General features: G+C 37.0%; 2 protein-coding genes and 1 pseudogene across 6 annotated transcripts; 1 reads left to right on the top strand and 2 right to left on the bottom strand.

Annotated features, from left to right (window-relative positions):
• Positions 1 to 50: 50 nt before the first annotated feature.
• On the bottom strand, positions 51 to 3,710 carry LOC120003232 (UMP-CMP kinase-like). 4 transcript variants are annotated; one of them, XR_005469312.1, is made up of 10 exons: positions 3,444 to 3,710; positions 3,224 to 3,265; positions 2,871 to 2,925; positions 1,927 to 2,044; positions 1,685 to 1,841; positions 1,306 to 1,386; positions 1,122 to 1,229; positions 820 to 885; positions 442 to 621; positions 51 to 306 (listed from the first exon to the last, which is right to left on the bottom strand). XR_005469312.1 is itself a non-coding variant. In XM_038852121.1 (9 exons), exons 1-9 carry the CDS (start codon positions 3,507 to 3,509, stop codon positions 681 to 683), a joined length of 699 nt encoding a protein of 232 aa, XP_038708049.1. In that variant the 5' UTR covers positions 3,510 to 3,710; the 3' UTR covers positions 51 to 680. The 4 variants fall into 4 exon arrangements, 3 of the variants coding, with proteins under 3 accessions (XP_038708049.1, XP_038708047.1, XP_038708048.1); XM_038852121.1 differs by having other exon boundaries at positions 51 to 686; XM_038852119.1 differs by having other exon boundaries at positions 51 to 621.
• A 2,419-nt stretch (positions 3,711 to 6,129) lies between these two features.
• On the top strand, positions 6,130 to 7,929 carry LOC120003682 (MYB-like transcription factor ODO1). Of its 2 annotated transcripts, none has more exons than XM_038852703.1 (3): positions 6,130 to 6,410; positions 7,051 to 7,472; positions 7,676 to 7,929. In XM_038852703.1, the coding sequence occupies exons 1-3, from the start codon at positions 6,148 to 6,150 to the stop codon at positions 7,714 to 7,716; spliced, it is 726 nt and encodes a 241-aa protein (XP_038708631.1). In that variant the 5' UTR covers positions 6,130 to 6,147; the 3' UTR covers positions 7,717 to 7,929. The 2 variants fall into 2 exon arrangements, with proteins under 2 accessions (XP_038708631.1, XP_038708630.1); XM_038852702.1 differs by having other exon boundaries at positions 7,051 to 7,544.
• A 1,306-nt stretch (positions 7,930 to 9,235) lies between these two features.
• On the bottom strand, positions 9,236 to 18,228 carry LOC120003472 (annotated as a pseudogene).
• Positions 18,229 to 18,738: the final 510 nt, after the last annotated feature.

The following is an 18,738-nucleotide window of genomic DNA, read 5'->3' as shown; positions in this document are numbered from 1 at the left end:
TCACATATCCTAAACGAACCAACAATATATACAACACGTACAAATCGATACAGCTGAATCTTAACACCTATTAATCAAGACGGACAATGGATACACTACTAGCGAAGACTAAACCATTCCAAATGTAGGAACATCCCCCTAGTCCAGGAAGGGAAATTTCCCATGACCTTGAAGGAATTTGTTTTAAGGAAAGTTTGGAATGTCAATCCCTTTTCTATAATATACTCATTAGCTATGTTTACATTGATCAATGAACCAAAGTTCAGACTCTTCAAGCACGCTCTTCATTGCTATTGATCAATTAAGCTGAAAATATATATAATTAAACTCAGAACAAAATATTTGAGCCGCAAAGATCTCTTTGGGAATAACCATACATCATCAAGTAGAAGAAAACAGAGGAGAGAATTTCATCCTTTAGGCTGAAAAGGGTAATGCTACCTGCAAACTTCCGGAAACCATTAGCTCAGGAATCTTCTCTTCGCACTGTACCCATTAGGGCTCAAAAAAGCAGAGCAACTCCGATCACAAAGATGACTTTTCGCACATCCTGTCCTTGAATTGGAGGATTAAATTCACATTTTATTCACTGTCGCAGACCAGTTGTCCTACAAATAAGCTCTGTTATAAGCACATGATGTTAACAACATGTCTTGCATTGATGCCTTAGCAATTGTTGATCATTCCTACCCAGCAGAGACATGCATTTTAAGCAAAAGCAAAGAGCATGAGATAAACCAACATGCCATCCAGTGTGCATGCCAGTTAAACAGTCAAGGTTTGTTTTGATTAAATGAGAATAGTAACAAGAAAAGATACCTTGCACATGTCGAAAATTGGGTGAACCTGTTCAAAAATCTCATCTACTGTTCCAACTGCGTTTATCTGCAGGATGGGCATATATCATTAAAATTTATTTCTAAATAAATTTCCGGACGTGCAAGGGATTGATACACCCATACAGGAAATGATGGGTAATCTGAATATGAACCAAAAATTTCATGATCAAAGGAATATAATCATCGCATCTTACTCATAGACATACTCTGTGCACTAGAAAAATACCAGGAAACCTAAGAAATTCTACTTCAAATATCCTATTTGTCACAAACTAGATGTACCTTGTGGAGCTTCCCTTTATTGGAGTAATAGTTAATAACTGGAAGACTTAATGCTTCAAACACTTCGAGGCGCTTCTTGATAGTATTTATATTATCATCAACTCGGCCCTACAATACAACAACGCCATAGCTTGAATAATACTTCATATGGTTGATTAAATGGATTATCATAAATACTACGCACTTGATTACGGCTTAGCACTCGCTCTATCATCTCTTTTTCAGGGCAATCAAAGTAAAGCACAATGTTGGGTTCTGCTCCAATCTGCAAGGGGAACAGTGGTTATGACCATAAGAAAGCAGAACCATAGAGCTAATACTAACAATTAACCTGGTCTCAGGTTAGAACAAATCTGGGCATTGATGCCTTGGCAATGCTTCCCTTATCATTAAACTATGAATCCCATTATTCTGGAAAGATATTTATTTTCCCTCATTGTTCACGACGTAACAACAGAAAATTAATCCGAAGATAAGATAGTTAATCCTTTGAAGGCATGGCAGAAATAAGAGGTTAAGCATTTAAAAAGAAAAGATAAGATAATGGCCATAGTGAAACTCACAATCTGTTCAAATGATACGCGATTCTCCTCACTTCTTGGAAAACCATCAATGAGAAATTTAACATTATCACTTGATTCCATCTCCCTTTTTATCAACTTGACTGTCACTTCAGAAGGAACAATTTTTCCCTCAATAATTGTTTTAAGAATCATGGTCCTGCAATCGCATGTGATAATCAAATGACTTTTACAGAATTTAAATAATGTAAAAAAAACATTTGCCAAGAATCAATGATTTTTACCCATCTTTACTGTTAGAAGCTATTTCCCTCCTTAATAAATCTCCTGCACTGAGATGAGTGAATCCAAAAGTCTCAACAATTTTTTCACATTGAGTACCTTTTCCGCTACCAGGGCCACCTGCGAATATAGAGATTGAGTTCAATATTGAGAGAGGCATCGAACATTCATGATTCAAACAAATAAGCAAACAATCATCACAAAACCTCCTCTTCACATATTATGTGATGGTAAGGTTTGCGCACATCTTACCTGTCTCCGACCCCGCCCACTGCGGGAGCCTTGTGCACGTGTTATTTACCTTTTTACATTTAATCATCACAAAACACTTTCATGAAGGCATTATCGGACAGAATCTTACAAATGCTCATAAACCTCTAGATTTGCTTCTTCATGATGTGAATATTGTAAAGACATGGTCTAGAAAGAAAAAATATTTCCACCAACAACAATGTTTTTTTTTTTCCATGTTTTGTTTTCCAAGATCTCGACTGGCCAGATATTGCATTAGAAACATACAATAATTTTTTACCCCCATGGCCAAGATTATCTTCGTTACCTTCAGCTTCAAGTAACTTAAATTATTGCCAATTTATTAATACAAAATGTCACTGGAAAAATGAACATTCAAGTTGGCATGGAGCCATATTTTAACAAATTTATGATCATACAGGCAAAACATTCACCAAAATATCAATTAAGAGCCTAACGACAACCTAATTATAGAGTTGCTTCAAACCCTAGAGACTCATCTGACATGTTCAAATCTAGGAAACAATCTTCCTGCAACATGGAGGTAAGATTGCATACATCATGTCTTTCCTCGGCCCTGCCTCCACTGAGGAAGCAATGTGGGCCGGAGTTGTTTAGAAGAAACACTTTCCAAAAGTAACAATAGGACACAACATATGATTGATGTGGCGTTTAAAAAATGCATAAATGTTACCTAACACAAAGGTTATGAATGGAGTTTTGACCCAGGATGCAATGCCACCTTTCGCCTGCATTTTAATAAGAAACAAACGTGATTACAAAATTTTGAGAAAAAAGGAAATACAATTGACCTTGTATATTGAAAAGTTCAATAAGCAAATAAATTTTTTAAGAGTATTTTCAAACAGGGTAGAGCATAAAGATTGCTAGTTTCTACCAAAGCTAACAATGAGAGCTACCATTGATACATCAAATAACAAAAATAAAAGATAACGAGCTATAGGGTTGAGTTAATCACTAAGTCCAAATAAATGAGACAGAAAATTTCCTTAAGCAGGGACGTCTAATAAGAAACAGAGCCGATACCTCTGTAGTAAGCGACTCCCAGACCTTCAACCTAACTGCTGCCTGCCATCAATGATAAGAATCAAGATGCCAAAAGTACAAGAAAAATCGTCCACAAATTTGGTGGAAAAGAAGTGAATCCAAAATGAACACTATATTAAATGAATTGAATCAACAATCGAAACTAAAGGCATCAAAGAACCTCTGTTTCCGAAGAATGAAGAGCGTAGGAGCTTTATACCTGGTTCGACAAGGTTGATTTTGAGGAAGATATCAAGGAAGAAAGCGAAATCACGCGCCTCCACATCGCTCACGCTTCTCAAGCTGTGTTTCTCTTTCTCATTCACCTTTGTGTCTCTGGCGCTTTTCGCTCGATCTAGTTTTCGGTTTTGCACCCTTCGTCTTTCAGTTAGGCATTACGTCGAACAGGTAACGCTGCTTATGTTTGTCTGCAAAGTGCAACGTCTCCGTACAGACAAGGCCGCGAACTACAAACGGTAGGCCCGAAAAAAAGTACTTTGGATTTATGGGCCAGAAAAGGCCTTAAAAGGTCTTTCCGTGCACCCATGGACCATACCAAAAGGGTTTTGAGTCAATCCAAAACATATTTGAGAAATTTTATTTACAAACCAATAATCTTCTATAGTTTACATAAATATCCTTTTATACAATGACATATTAACCCTCCAAACTAAGCCAAATACAAAACCATGAAAACTGAAGACATAAACTCTCATTTACCAGAAACAATGAGGAGAAATAAAAACACAAAATCAACGTTGGTGAAACAAAATGTTCATTGATCAAAAGTTTCAAGAGCAACATACCGCAGCCATATTATGGATCAATGCAGCCACGACAGGTTGTTCTGTCTTGAAAACAATGCATGCATGAACATCGCAACAAATGGCAAAGCCCTCAAAAACCAAAATTCTCACAGAATGAGTAGAGAAATTGACGTCAAATCTAAAATGTATAATCACTTTGAGCAATTGTCTAGGCAATGTGCATATCGGTAAGATTAAGGTGAGGTTGAATTGGGATTTAGAGAGACAATGATGTAAAGATAGTAGATTAGTGGTGTGTAGATAAAATGTCTCAACATTTTTTCAACATATTCTTTTACTAAAATGCTACGAACATCACATCCTTTAATTTGCAAACAAACAAGTTTGTGATTCATGTTACAAACAAAGAGATACCAACCCCAAAAAATGAAATGATTTTTTAAAAAAGGGTTGTTGACTTGTTGAGATAAGCATCTTTCTAGCCAAAAAAAAAAAAGCATGTTTAGCCTATCACATATAGAAGTCTTACCACGATAATATGCATTTGAGTTTTGTGCCATATATTTTTCTTTTTTATTTAGAACGACACCAAAACTAAACTTCTCTACACCCAAGTCATTAGTTGGAGTGGTATGATTGGTGTGTATCACCTAGATGATCAGGGTTCGAATCCTCCCTCTCCCGTCTCAAAAAAAAAAAAAAAAAACACTCAACATCTTTGAGCATCCCAAAAACTGAAATAATTTTTTAAAAAAGGGTTGTTGAGATATGTATCTCTCTACCCAAAAAAAAAAAAAAAGCCATGTTTAGCCTGTCACATATAGAAGTCTCACTATGATAATATGCATTTGAGTTTTGTGCCACATATTATTATTATTTTTTATTTAGAACAACATCAAAACTCAACGTCTGAGCATAAGAGTACTTGTTTTCAATAGAAATGGAACTTAAGATTTTATGAATTATGTAATTTTTCTCCAGATAAATTCACCACTATCCAATCACTCAATTTATATACTCATTTGATGCATACCAGTCAATTCTAATTTTACTTCCTGAATACTAGTCAAATTTCCAACTAATTTGTCAAACAATTGCCCCCCCACCCCCACCCCCACCCGAATCGTGTTGAATTGGTTGCAACTAAATTGAAATAAAAATAATACCTGAGGAATCTCCATCGTAGCTAAGTTTAAGCTTTAAAGTAAGAATTATATGCCAATTTTTTTGAATAAGTCCCTTCAAGATGCTTCAATTTAATCTAAAGTCAACTAAGTTAGTGCAAAAACACTTGAATACAGTTGCCATCTAATGTGAACGGAGGAAACCTAATATGGTAGGTGGTTACCAAGTCCTTATTAGGACCATAATCTCCAAACATTATCAATATGACGTACTTCAAACCGTGTGAGTTCGCTAAAACTATCATTAGAGAAAAATAATTTGAGTAATGGTGGGCTGACGTTTTCGTGATGAAATGCTTAGGGCAGAAACAAGGGGTTGTTTTATTATTATTTCGTAACATGAAAAATAAATACCGTAAGCTTACGTGTCAGTCTCTTGTTGGGTATTTCATTATTGGACCATCGCACTCGTGGGCCCAGCAAGAAGTGAGGCGGATCCGTGGTTAGGTCGTAGGCCCCTTTCAAGAACTGAGTGGTTGGGCCCATCATATTGTTTTATAAAAATATGTGATTCTCACTCGCGAGGGACGCGTGAAACCACACGCATGAGACATTCGAGTTTGGGATTATAAAAGCTCATTTTCTTGTCATGATCATTAGTGCTGTAAGAAATTATCCAAAAAAAGTCAACCAAACAGTTGATTGACTGAACATCGATTATTTTCAAAAAATATTTAATGTGAATCAAACAATTAATCATCCGAATAATTGTCGATAATTGATCAATCGGTTAAATTATTGTCTAAAAACCAAAAAAAGCCGACCGTTGTAATGATCAAAAACACAATTAGCTTGGTATATTGGAAGGTGCCTGGCACGTGCGTGCAGCACGCGTGAGAAAAGTATACCTCAATATTCACATTTTGATTTCATCACAAGGGAAGCAAGTATATAAAGGTGGGTGAGTGAGGCTTTGGTTTCTTGGGATGGTGGTGTGTGTGCGTGTGGCATTTTAATAGCAAAAGAGTGAGAAATGGGTAGGCAACCTTGTTGTGACAAACTTGGTGTGAAGAAGGGGCCTTGGACAGCCGAGGAGGACCAAAAACTGGTCAATTTTATCCTCACACACGGGCAATGTTGTTGGCGTGCCGTGCCGAAGCTGGCCGGACTCCGCCGTTGTGGCAAGAGCTGTCGCCTCCGTTGGACCAATTACCTCCGGCCGGACTTGAAGCGAGGCCTCCTGACTGATGATGAAGAACAACTTGTTATTGATCTCCATGCCGATCTTGGCAATAGGTATTATATCTATCCTATCATTTATTTATTTTATGTGCTTTTAATTATATGAAATGTTAATATCATTTCTTTGTAATTAATTAATTACTTCTGCAATGACAAAAAACTTGTATATGCCGAAGTTAAATTGAAGCAGTGTTGATTTTTCATCTTATATCACCGTCTCTGTCTCCTATGATTTCCTTGACTGTAGTGGATGAAGAGAAACACAGATAGTGACAAAAATTAAATCCTAATCCCACACCTCCCTGCCGCAAGCATAACAAACATTTATTTTAACCGAGAATAACATCATACAATTTTAATTTTTGGACATTCAATATGGGCCTAAACTCGGGTCATCAAATCCTCATGCACGGAAAGTTTCTTACCAAACGATGTGATAAGTTGAGTCAAAACCTAACGGGTGACCATAAAAATATTGTTTATAATGGAAATCGAGCGTAGGATCTCCCAAGTCCATACGACTTGGCCACAAGAGATTCACCAACTATATAACACACTTCTTTAATTAATACAACTTGGAATTAGTCATTAAAGTACTTAACAAATGATTGTTTACTTTCAAATTAGACCTAACTTTTAGAAATATTATTTTTTTAATCAAAAAAATATATTGTTGCACTTTCCTTTTCTTTAGGTGGTCCAAAATTGCATCAAGATTGCCAGGAAGAACAGATAATGAGATCAAGAATCATTGGAACACCCACATCAAGAAAAAGCTGATCAAGATGGGGATTGATCCTGTCACACATGAATCTCTCCATAAAGAAGAAACCTCATCAGAAGAACAAGTAAACAACAATCAACCCAATTCTGGTGCTGGTCATGATCAGCACCAATTACCACTAAAAGACTCTGGCCACGTCTCCTCCGCCGATAACAATTCCACCTCCTCCACCGATGAATCTGGGTCGTTAGGCCATAACAGTGCGGATGACTTGTTAATGAATTACGTACTATCCGATGCATTTTTCGACAATTCTTCATGGAACTTCATGGCCAGCAAAGATGATGATCAGGAACGTAGTGAATTCGGGCTTTCTGATTGGTCTGATGAGGGTACCTCTCAATGGCTATTAGACTACCAATATTTTAATGATATGAGCATGAGTACACCAGAAATGGATATCAATAAGAGCTAGTTATTTGCACTTTAGTAAACCATAGGGTTTGATATAAGTACTGGACTATCAAATGTAATTGGGTTTCAATCCTAGTCTTCATTAAAATTCATCTCACTCCTTTCATATCATCTTCAACAGGAAAAAAGAAGGAGGATCTTGAAGAACACTATGGTGTATAAAATTTATGGATGCTGATATGTATATATGTAATCTCTCAACAGTGATTATCCTTGTATACTTCATGAGGCACAGTATAAGTCAAAGCACTTCCAACTTACTGAGAATGTTAGAAATACATATGTTCCAGGCGAGAGTCGGATTATAAGTTTAAGCCCAACTCCTCTTATTTGTATAGAGCTCTTTAAGGAAAAATAGTGCGGTTCTTGGACACAGAGTGAACAATACCTTTACAATTGGTTTTTACTTCTTATTTGTATCAATTTCTCCAAAAATATAACAGAAAAAGAAAATTACCCTTTTTTTGGAATTCTATGAACAATCATAGGGATCATCTACTAACTCGAATAATTGGATCCAGCTTGACTTACTAAACATATATGTAATTAGAGTCGACATAATCCTTTAATGATGTTTCGTGCAAGGCATTAGGGAAATTAATAATATCAACTATAATCCAAACAAAAAAATCAACTAAAAAAAGATTTTTAAATGGTAATAATAATTATACACTTCCTCAATCAAGCAAACTTAATGGGTACAAGTGGCTAAATTGTGTACACTTCATTACGAAATTTTGTATGATTCTTAATGATAAACAAATAGATAAGCAACTGCCCTTGTCAAGCACTTAAATAACACAGTAAGTAAGATAGATCGTATATCATAGATTTCAATAATGGTTGCACGCAATTAGGCCATACCAATAATATTGTGATGTGTGAAGTACACCACGAATGCAGCTATTAAATTATTGGTTTAAAATTCTCTGGATGGTTAAGAATTTGATTTTTGTTTCGAACAAAAAATATATTATTGGATTTGTAATATTATATATTACACATTTATGATTTTTACAAAATTTTTCAAATTTTTTTGGTGCGGTCAGGTCCTCCCCCAATCCTTTGGTTCCGGTTGATTTTGCCGACATATCTAAATGAGGCTCTATTGCATTGTGTCGGCATCCAATGTGTACCAAGCTTGCACTAAGAAAGAACAGAAAAACATGTCTCTCGAATCTCCTTTGGTGCGAATGTGTGATGTCTACTAGTGATCAGCAAGCCAACAAGAGACTCCGCTCACAAACTTTCGCAATTCATGATTCTAATCATTGCAGAATATGACACAAGAATTTGCTCCAATAGCTGGACCAATTAAAGTCTACCCTGTCCTTGAGGTTAGCTATCCAGGAAGGCAGCTCCAGCGCGCCAAACACATGAGCAAATACAAAATTCAACAATTTCTTTTACAATTCCAGCTTCTAAATGCTTTCTTTAATAAGGCTGAAATAAACCAGCAGAAGAAAAGAAAAGAGAGAGACAGAATGCCAAGCAAGCTTAAGAGTATCGAATCCAGGCAATTCTAGTTCTTTCAATTGATAGTAACACATTACCTTCCAGTCCCAATTTTCAATGGATGTAGAAGCAGCAAATTAAAAAACAAAAGAGTACTCTTTCCTGCCGCTCCTTGCGCTGTCCATGACAGGAACATGAAAGATATCCTTTAGAGGACATTGAAAACTGATATGTAAAATTTAGTTTAATAAGCTCCTACAATTGCAGAAAACTACCAAGAACAGAATATACATGTACAGTAGTAAAGGTACGCGTGGCAAACAATGAAATGAACTGACTTGTTGCCTATTGAGATAGATATAGGTTCCATATGCAGGGTCGCCAAATTTCAGCATCCAGACAATCGTAGATTGATGGAGATCGGAAGTTTATTAACCTCATTTCCCACTTACACTAGTTCAGGCAAGATTTGAGTGAGAGAGCCTGTGGATTCTTATCGACCAGATGACCTCCTGATACTTTGTGGTAGTAGGAACCTCCTTGTGTGGAGTTTTCTCTCTCTGGTTCTCTACAAATCAACACAAGTGAAGAGAAACAAGTCATAGAAATATAGAATGACTGCTGCTCTAAATGTTCAAGTCATATCAAACCATATGAAATTCCTGTTGTCCTTCTTTGATCGAAAGCCATGTTGGCTTCAAATGAGAGCCTTTTTTTAATTTGAAGATTCTCATCATCAAAACTACACTCTACTGCAATCATGCCAATCAAGAAACTCGAGCTGGGTGCATACGAGGAGATGATGCCATTTAATAAGTGAGGGTGAAGATGATCCTTGCAAACTATCATGGGACAGATGGCTTGGATGCTTCTGCCGATTCCTTAGCGCTCTTCAAAACCATATCGTAGTTGATAGAGGCCAGCTGAGACAAGTTCTGGAAACAAAAAAAATTGAGTTCCTTAATTGCACTTCAAATAAGTAGATTTGCAAATTGGTGTGTGAATTTGGAAGATAAATGTAGTCAAGAAACCAAATGAATTCTTGCATCGTCCAAGGAGGATAAACATTTTTTCTCCAAAGAAGATGACCATGAAAATAAAATCTTAGGCTTAGTCTGAACATTTTCTCCAAGGGCTTATGGTGTTTTACTACTTCATTGTTCTATTGAAATATATATTGTCAATTTCATAAATATCAAGGTGTGACCGGCCATACCTTAAATGAGAAATTACTGAATGAATAGTTCACGGCTAATTTTGAAGAACTGAAGTCTGCCAGACTGCCAAATTCATCCACCTGTGTAATCAGCATAGAGGAGTTAGAAGGCTAAAATAACGGCAGTTTCAGCAGTAAGCAGATAATTTTTAGAACTTGATGTGTATACGTGCTCTGTTCACAAGACTATAGCGGTGAAATTTCACATCATAGTCCATATAGAATTTTCCGTCATATACAAAACACTCTAGGAATACATTTTCAATTCAGTAGGACATAATATGGTTTAAGTTTCCACATTAAGAACTTCATAATCGATATGTTGGCTTTTATGGAATATTTTTTTCTTCTGTATTGATATTATGGCCACTATCAGATTGATTTAGGGCTTCATGATGCACAGGGATATACATATGATCAGAAAGACAATATGAACGGGATGCATACATCTTCATCCTGGAAGTTGCTTGGGGAACCACTGCTGCATGTGTCGGTCAGGTCGTCAAAATCACTCCCGCCATGCACATTTTCATCCTCTGGATTCCATATATAACGACTCATAAAATAACTAGTGTTATGAGGTTCAGCTGATGGTATAAACATAGCCGGCAGCCAATTTGAGAAATTATAGAACTGTTACCAATAACAATACAGTAAAATTTGGAATTGTTTTTTTCAAGATGATGACCTTTTGCCTTGCAAGTGTGTCCCAGTTAATGTCCATAAAGAAAGGATGTTGTTTCACCTGCCAGAAAATCAACAACTCTGTTTAGTATTCAAATTTGAACATTATAAGAACGTCTTCCTGAATTATTACGCTGGTCGTTTTGGGATTGGAGGTTTCAGTAGATGGTGATAAAAAGGTAAACAACTCCAGCGCATAAGACTCCTGCAGTGGGCGGAGTCGGGTAAAGACAAGGATGTACGCAAACCATACCCCACATAAATATGTGGAGCGACTGTTTTTTGGAATTGAACTTGTGATCTCTAGATTGCACCCCTGCAACTCTACCACTGAATCACATGTTCTCCTACAGATGTTAATATGTAAAAAATCAGACATGAATGTTTTCTTTTATGAGATACCTCTCTGGCTCCTGTTGCTCATAGCCTTTGAACCGGATTTTCATTCAGAAGTCTGAAACAGAGCATGCAAATGGAAGTGATTCAATGATACAAAAGTGAGAATTTCAAGACATTTTATTGACAAAAGTCATTGATGACTTAGAAACATGATTCACATAAATATTAGTCAACCGGTACAATGTTTCTTTATGCCACCACGAAGTGATTTCACCTGAATAACATGAAATTGGTGTTGGTTAAGCGCACAATATGAGTAGAAAAACTTAGAACCTTTGAAAGATAATATATCTAATAACACATTCATACTTAACAGAAACATTATATGGAAATCTTAATTGCTTATAAGTCTTTGACATTCCTGAAACCAATGTTGGACTTTCTTCTTACTCAAATTATTCTTCTTTTCTCTAGTAGTCTTGAGTGAGGTTGACGAATTCATATAGCTGACCGGCCTGACCCCAAAATTTTTGGGATAGAGCTTCGATGATGATGATGAGTAAGGCTGATTATATGTCTTAGTTAAAATATGTTTAACATGAACATTTCCAGTCAGAGTTTGGATTGGCCAAGAAGCTAGAAAACTGTATTTCATATGCAAGAGACTCTGGCACAGGGCTCTGAGCGCGTCCATGCTCGAACCAACATTTGCAAAGTCTACAAGGACCAAGAGATGACAATTCAATAATAACAGAAGAATGACACAGCCGTCCCAATCCATAACCTATTAAGTTCTATTATATAGTAATAGAACCTAATCTTTCTGCTTCCTTCCATTTTTAAATTTACAATTGTTGCAGGATGTAAGAAAGACAAAAAATTGTGAAATTATCTTATCTTTCAGCTTGTTTTACTTTAAGAGGACTCTTACCATTGCATGGTCATTGATGAAAATTCTCATTTCTAAAATCATGAAGGTGTACTATGAGAACTACAAAAAAACATTACAAAAAAAATCAAGGTCGAATATCCCACATCGATTGGGAAAAGGGTTGGTGTGTGGTTTAAATGAGCGTTTCCTCCAACTTCTTGATAGGCCTTTTAAGGGGTTGGACAAGGGGCCCAATATGATAACATGGTATCGGAGCCAGCCCAATGCGATGTAAAACTCCACGTGTGTGTGGTGTGAGCAGGCCCAGGTGAGGCATTGGGCTCACAGCCCACACACGTGCGGGCGGGTGTTGAATATCCACATCGATTGGGAAAAGGGTTGGTGTGTGGTTTAAATGAGGGTTTCCTCCAACTTCTTGATAGGCCTTTTAAGGGGTTGGACAAGGGGCCCAATATGATAAATAACAGTTATACACCACAAATGCAATTAGTTAGAAAATGCACAAATCTTGCAGTGAAAAGAAAAGGAAGTGAAAAAAAAACAAAATGAAAAACAAAAAATATAATGAAAAGAAGAACAAAAACCAAAAAATATGTTTTCTTACTTGTTGACCAAGTCAGACGTTTCATAGTTCATCTCCTCAGGTATCTTGGGCCAGGGTATATTTCTGTTCACTATATTGTCAAATATTTGCTGCAATAGACAGAATTCAGTAGTAACTACATTGAGATAAACCTTAACTGAAGGACTGCCATAATCAGATCTAAAAGAGCCTACCTGTGGAGTTTCTGCATTGAATGGGGGAATACCTACTAGCAACTCAAAAAGGAATAATTCCTACTGACCACCAATCAGCTGTAGGACCTGCATAGGAGAATACTCTGGGAAGCTTAAGTAGTCGAACCAAAAGGAGAAGAAGAAAAGCTTCCCGTTTCCTTAGTAGCAGTATAGGTTAAATTAAAAGATTATGCACCATGTCCCATGCCGAGAAGTATCTCAGGTGCCAAATAATCAGGGGTGCCAACGACTGAATGCTTTTGGCGCTGTTCTTTCTTTAATGAAGCTTGACTCTTTGGCTCATCATCACCAAGAAAACTAGAGGTACTGTGTGATAGACCAGATAAGTCATTGGTGCTATTAATAAGACCAACCTTCGAGAGGCCAAAATCTGTCAACTGTAATAGAGGGGATTAGAGATTTATGAGTGGCAACAACTAACAGTTTCAGGAATCAGGAGTTCTATAGGAAAACAAAATGTGTGATGATAATGCCTGAGAATATGGTAAATGACAGGGCAAAAAGTCTAACCATAATTTTTAGTACGAGAATATTCCTAAAAATAACTTCTCCACATATTATATGGAGATAGAGTTGATAGGCGAATATGTGGTGCAGTGGTAGAGTTGCAGGGTGCAACCTAGAGGTCACAAGTTCATTTCTTGGAAACAACCTCTCCACATATTATGTAGGGGTAAGGTCTATGTACACCCTGTCTGTCCCCGACCCCGTCCATTGCGGGAGCCTTGTGCATGAAATTGTTTACAGTTTTTCCGGAATATTGTCCCTAAATACACACAAATATACTATGAGATTATTTCTTACCATCATTTACAGCATAAAATATATAGAAAGAACTATTTGGCCAAATTGAATGATAATCTAGTAGGATATAGCGGACTCCCATGAATATACAATATCTAGATATCGACGCCCAAATTAATGTTAAAGTTATAGAAGTTACTTCTAAGTCTAATATGTACAAAGAATGGATTTTATCTATCATACTGCCTTTTCAACTAATGAGAACATCTCTGATATATATAAATAAAAAAAAGGTATTCTATGAAAACACTCTAGAAAACAAAGTGAAAAAATATCAACCTTGATGTGACCATCTTTACCAATCAATAAATTGTCCGGCTTTAAATCTCTATGAATGACATTCAGAGAATGCAGATATTCCAGAGCAAGAACCTGGACAGAAGCAACAGAGTAATTGTAGCTTTCTAAGTATTTCATTTTCTTTTGTTCTTCTTCCAGTTAGACACGCACAGTCAAAATAAGGGCAAAAAATCTTTTCCTCACAATTTCTGCAATATATACACGGGCCATGTCTTCATCTAAGCAGCCTAAATTTTTCAATAAAGAGTAAAGATCTCCTCCATTTAAATGCTCCATGACCAGATAAAGATTCTCCCTGCATGTGAAGGAGTAGAAAAATCAGACCTGCTCATCATAAGAATACACCTACATCAAAAGCATTTCAAGATCATACATTGCTGAAATTGTAATACCTTGTGGAACTTACTTATTACCACAAAATGATTGCAAACTGATATTAGGATGTTACGCTTGGCCAAAATACTTTCAACTGCATTTTTACGTATCATATCAGCTTTCTCCAGAACCTGTGGAGATGTTCATGACATATTAGTTAGTCGAAAATAAAAATAGTCTAAATTAATTTTGATGGTCTAAGAGAGTGTTCTTCCTGATAAGCACAGAGGATAGCTATCCACCACTGTAAACAGCAAGAGTCTAAAATCAGATGCATTCTTCTTTTGAAATTTAGTGGATTAAAGTTACCTTTAGTAATCTATGACTGTCAGTAGACGTAGACATGATATTAGACCACTTAGATTTTTCCCAAATGAGTCAGAAGTCATAATAGCACTTAACAAGAAGGGTATTTGCAAAGTATAGGAGTGCCCATTATCATCTATTACACAAGAGACATATGCAGATGTAAAGATCAGAGGTACCATATAAGAAAGCCACACTAATTTATATTTAATGATTCAGCTGTTATGCGTTGGTATGGATACGAACCTTTATAGCAAATAAGTCTCCTGTTGCTCTTTTCCTAGCAAGGAAAACGCGTCCGAATGCACCTCTGCTGATTGGTCTTATTATTTCGAAGTCTTCTATGGATGTTCGGTTCTTAGTAGAAGGATTGATCGGACTTGCACGCAGACTACGAACTGCTTCATCCTCCACTGAACTATCTTCATCAGCAATGGCATTCAATGAATCTATTTTTTCATCATCTATCTGTCCACAGAGAAGTATATATTTCTCCGTGTAATTATTAAGAATTATATGATAAAATTAGAGATAGTATTAATAAAAGCAACCAATGAAAATGTGCGAATGAACATGTGATGGAAACATAAACTAAAAGTTTATCTGTGTTTAATATAGAGATGCTCTGCCTCAATAATATGCAGATAAACCACCTGAATGTTTTGTATATTGTAAGAGAAGCAAGAAAAATGTGACAATTAAAAATCAAAATTAACTTACTGCAATAGTTTCTCTATGCGTCTTCCAAAAGTCTCAATAACAAGGGCATCCACATTTCTGTCTTGGATGACATATTTTAAATCTTCAAGGCGGTCAAGCATACACTCCAATGCATTGTAGTCACAATCATTTATATTTGCAATAGAACGGGAAATTTCCAGTAGCTTGCTTATCTATCATGGCAGGCATAATCAAAAGCTTCAGTTAAAATATGGAGCATAAGCAGCAGAATTGCCAAATTTCAGAACCAATTGTCAAAGTCTTAAAAAGGTTAGATGTCAAATTGACATAGGAGTGGACTTAAAGCTAAAAGGCTAGATGGGGCTACCATATTCAGCACCACATTTAAAAATGAACATCCCTAAGAAAGGTCCACACTGAAAGTACCATGGATATAACCATCCATCAAATATATTGATTGCAAGCTCTCACGAAGGGACAGTCCAGTATGACACATATACAATCACAATTTACAAGGTCATGTACCTGATGATTATTCTCAAGCTCTGTTATTGTTCGTCTTCCACTTAATAGAAGTTCAATCTGGCTCGTTCGTGGTGTTAGCAGTAGTGATCTTGGGGTCAAGCTTCCAGTTGATGAATTTTTTGCACTAAGATCAGGAGCCAAACCAGATTGCATCTCACAAGAAATGTTAGGCAAGACATTTAGATCCTCCTTGACAAAGGTGTCAGCATCAGGAACACAATCAAGGATCTCTTGAGACGAGCTCTTGTGTACTTGATGCGGACACTCTTGCAACGTCAGCAGTTTCTCTTGGGGAACCAGTGCTCTTCGATGTGTTTTTTGGTGTCAATGTTTCTAATATCTTTTCAAGAGTTTCTGCAACTCTTTCAAGCCGTTCATTTACAGTTAACCCTTTCAAGTCACATCTGTCAGCAATGGTACATATTCAAGAGTGTTCCTCTACATGAACTATTGGTATTTCAACCTCACAGATACGACAGATCATCGAATTTTCATAACTTACATTATGATGATCCTCCCCGAGTCCCAAAGACAGCTTTCTTAGTTCTGCAATTAGAGGTTCATGATCTTCAGAATTTTCATCATCACCAATTTTTGTTTCATCTTTCATTTGCAACTGTTCCGATTTATCCTTGGTGGGAGTATAAACAGTCTCGGAGCCTTTCCGATTTCTCTCAGCAGCTGATGGAAGTTTCTTCCAAGATGACATTCTATAGTTGCTTGTAGTCGAGTCAACACTTTTTGCAGTGCCGACTTCTACATTTTGATCTACTTTATCTTGTTTCAAAACCAAATGGCCTTGTTCCTGGTCATGTGACTTCTTTCTATGTTTCTCATTCACTTCATTTCCACCCAAAGGGCCACTGAAGTCATGCTGTGCAATTTCCAATGGATAAACTCCAAGGTCACTAAGTTGGTGAAGACCCAAAATGTGTTCATATTCATAACCGTTCTCTTTTTGGAACTGCACAAGCCTTGTGCATCGAGTGAGAATAAAAGGGAGGGTGTACGCTTGTTTTGCAATGCCGATTGATAACTCTTGGCACTTGTTATCCATAGTTTGTACAATGTCCTCACATTTCACCGAAAATTCATTCGGTAACATCTTTGCACAATGATTAGCTACAACCAACAAATCTTCCAAGTTCTCCTTCCATTCAGGGTGAGACTCTGAGGTCTTTTCAAGTATACCCACCATATCACCCGCCAAAACACCTAAATCGGCGTTAACTTCTACCTTCATCCTATCAAATTTTACCCTAATGGCCACCATAATCTCCTGAAAATTTACCATATCCATATGTACATCATTTTGAAATAACTTAACTCAAAGAATATCTATAAGTATATATCGCATTTAGCTCCATATGACCAAATGCCCGAGATTTCCAAACAGGAAAGGGATGAACTCCTTTTGAATTGAGCTCGTGAGAGAAGCTCTTGACGTCATTTGATTTTTTCTTCCTGTTACTTGTAAGTCGAAGTATAGCTTGGAAACGTGGAGATTGAGTTTCCTTCCCTACACCTGCATGCTGATTCTACAACAACTATCTCAGCAAGCCAAACTACCAAGCAACAGAACATGAATAAACCTAGGCTTAAAAAATTCTCTGTCATGAATTTACCTCCAATGCTGGATTGAGTGGAGAAGGGTTTTTCAATGATTTAGATTGACTCCAGGGAACCTTTTTCCCTAATTCAACACATTCATTATTAACATCGTCAAAATTTGAATAAGACATTCTCGATTTCCTTCCACAAATTCTGTTATAGAATCTAGGATGAGCATACCTTGTTCGATAAGGTTCGGGTGGTGGTAAGGGACGGCCCAACCGGGGATGGGCTCCGCCGCCCCTTCTTTCTCCTTACGAGACTGGTTCCCCAGAGTTGATGGAGTCCCGGCCGTGGAATAGAACCTGAGCGTCGAAGGTGAGGGAACGGATCTAGTCTTGATATGGTTCAACCCCAGTGCAGCAGCGAGAATGATGGGCGTGTCCTCGTCCGGCCCAGGGAAATCATCGTCCTCCTCCTCCTATTCCTCCTCGTCTTCGGGGTCTTCGTCGTTGTCCTCAATGTCGTGGAGTCATCCCTCTGCGCACGGCGGAGCGGGATTGGAGGTATCTTTCTGAGCTTGCACGGCGTCGACGCGGACGACGATGGATCCTGATTCGTTGATGGGGAGCTCGACATTGTCATTTTTGTTGTTGCCGTTATCGTTTTGAATCCTCATGGCATTTTTTGGTTCGTCGTGGAGTGGGGACTGACGAGAAAGAGAGATGTGGCGGCTGAGAGACGAGCATGTTTTGGCGGGAAATGGGGCGACACGAAGGAGGGACAAGAAAGAGAATGGTGGGCCAAACTTGCAACGTCTTCATAACTGGGCTTTCAATAACATGGGCCTGTAATGGGCGGCTCTAGATGCTTACATCTCTATTTATAATTTATTTTTTCAAAAAAGAAACAAAAGGAAATTTGAAAATTTAATATTTATATCATTTTTGTTTCTTGATTTTTTTTTAAATTTTCAAAAAATAGAAAAAAAATATTGTTTGTTTGTATTTTTTGTTTTGGTTTTATGACCAAAAAAAAGTTTTCAAAATTTTTGAAAACAAAAAAATAGTTTTTAAAAATTTTGAAAACAATATTTTTTATTTTTGGTTTTTATTTTTTAAAAACTAAATAAAAAAACAAAAAACAATGATACTTTTTTAGAGCCGCATGGTTTTCCCAATCCCTGAGGGACTACAGCTGTGAACGTTCTGATCAAGTTAGGGTAGGGATCAACTAGCCGTTCCACCGACTTGTCTCT

Source organism: Tripterygium wilfordii, chromosome 8 (assembly GCF_013401445.1).
Source record: "Tripterygium wilfordii isolate XIE 37 chromosome 8, ASM1340144v1, whole genome shotgun sequence".
NCBI lineage: Eukaryota > Viridiplantae > Streptophyta > Magnoliopsida > Celastrales > Celastraceae > Tripterygium > Tripterygium wilfordii.
The sequence above is the reverse complement of the archived record's forward strand: the minus strand, read 5'-3'. Positions and strand labels throughout refer to the sequence as shown.

Bases quoted from the DNA above. Each gene is read 5' to 3' on its own strand.
- LOC120003682 (XM_038852702.1), top strand. From the start codon at position 6,148: ATGGGTAGGCAACCTTGTTGTGACAAACTTGGTGTGAAGAAGGGGCCT. The intron at 6,411-7,050 runs GTATTATATCTA...CCTTTTCTTTAG, and splicing joins CATGCCGATCTTGGCAATAG to GTGGTCCAAAATTGCATCAA. The intron at 7,545-7,675 runs ATAAGAGCTAGT...CATCTTCAACAG, and splicing joins TACACCAGAAATGGATATCA to GAAAAAAGAAGGAGGATCTT.
- LOC120003232 (XM_038852119.1), bottom strand. From the start codon at position 3,509: ATGTGGAGGCGCGTGATTTCGCTTTCTTCCTTGATATCTTCCTCAAAA. The intron at 2,045-2,870 runs GTAACATTTATG...CTATATTCGCAG, and splicing joins ATTCATAACCTTTGTGTTAG to GTGGCCCTGGTAGCGGAAAA. The intron at 886-1,121 runs GTACATCTAGTT...CCCATCCTGCAG, and splicing joins ATAAAGGGAAGCTCCACAAG to ATAAACGCAGTTGGAACAGT.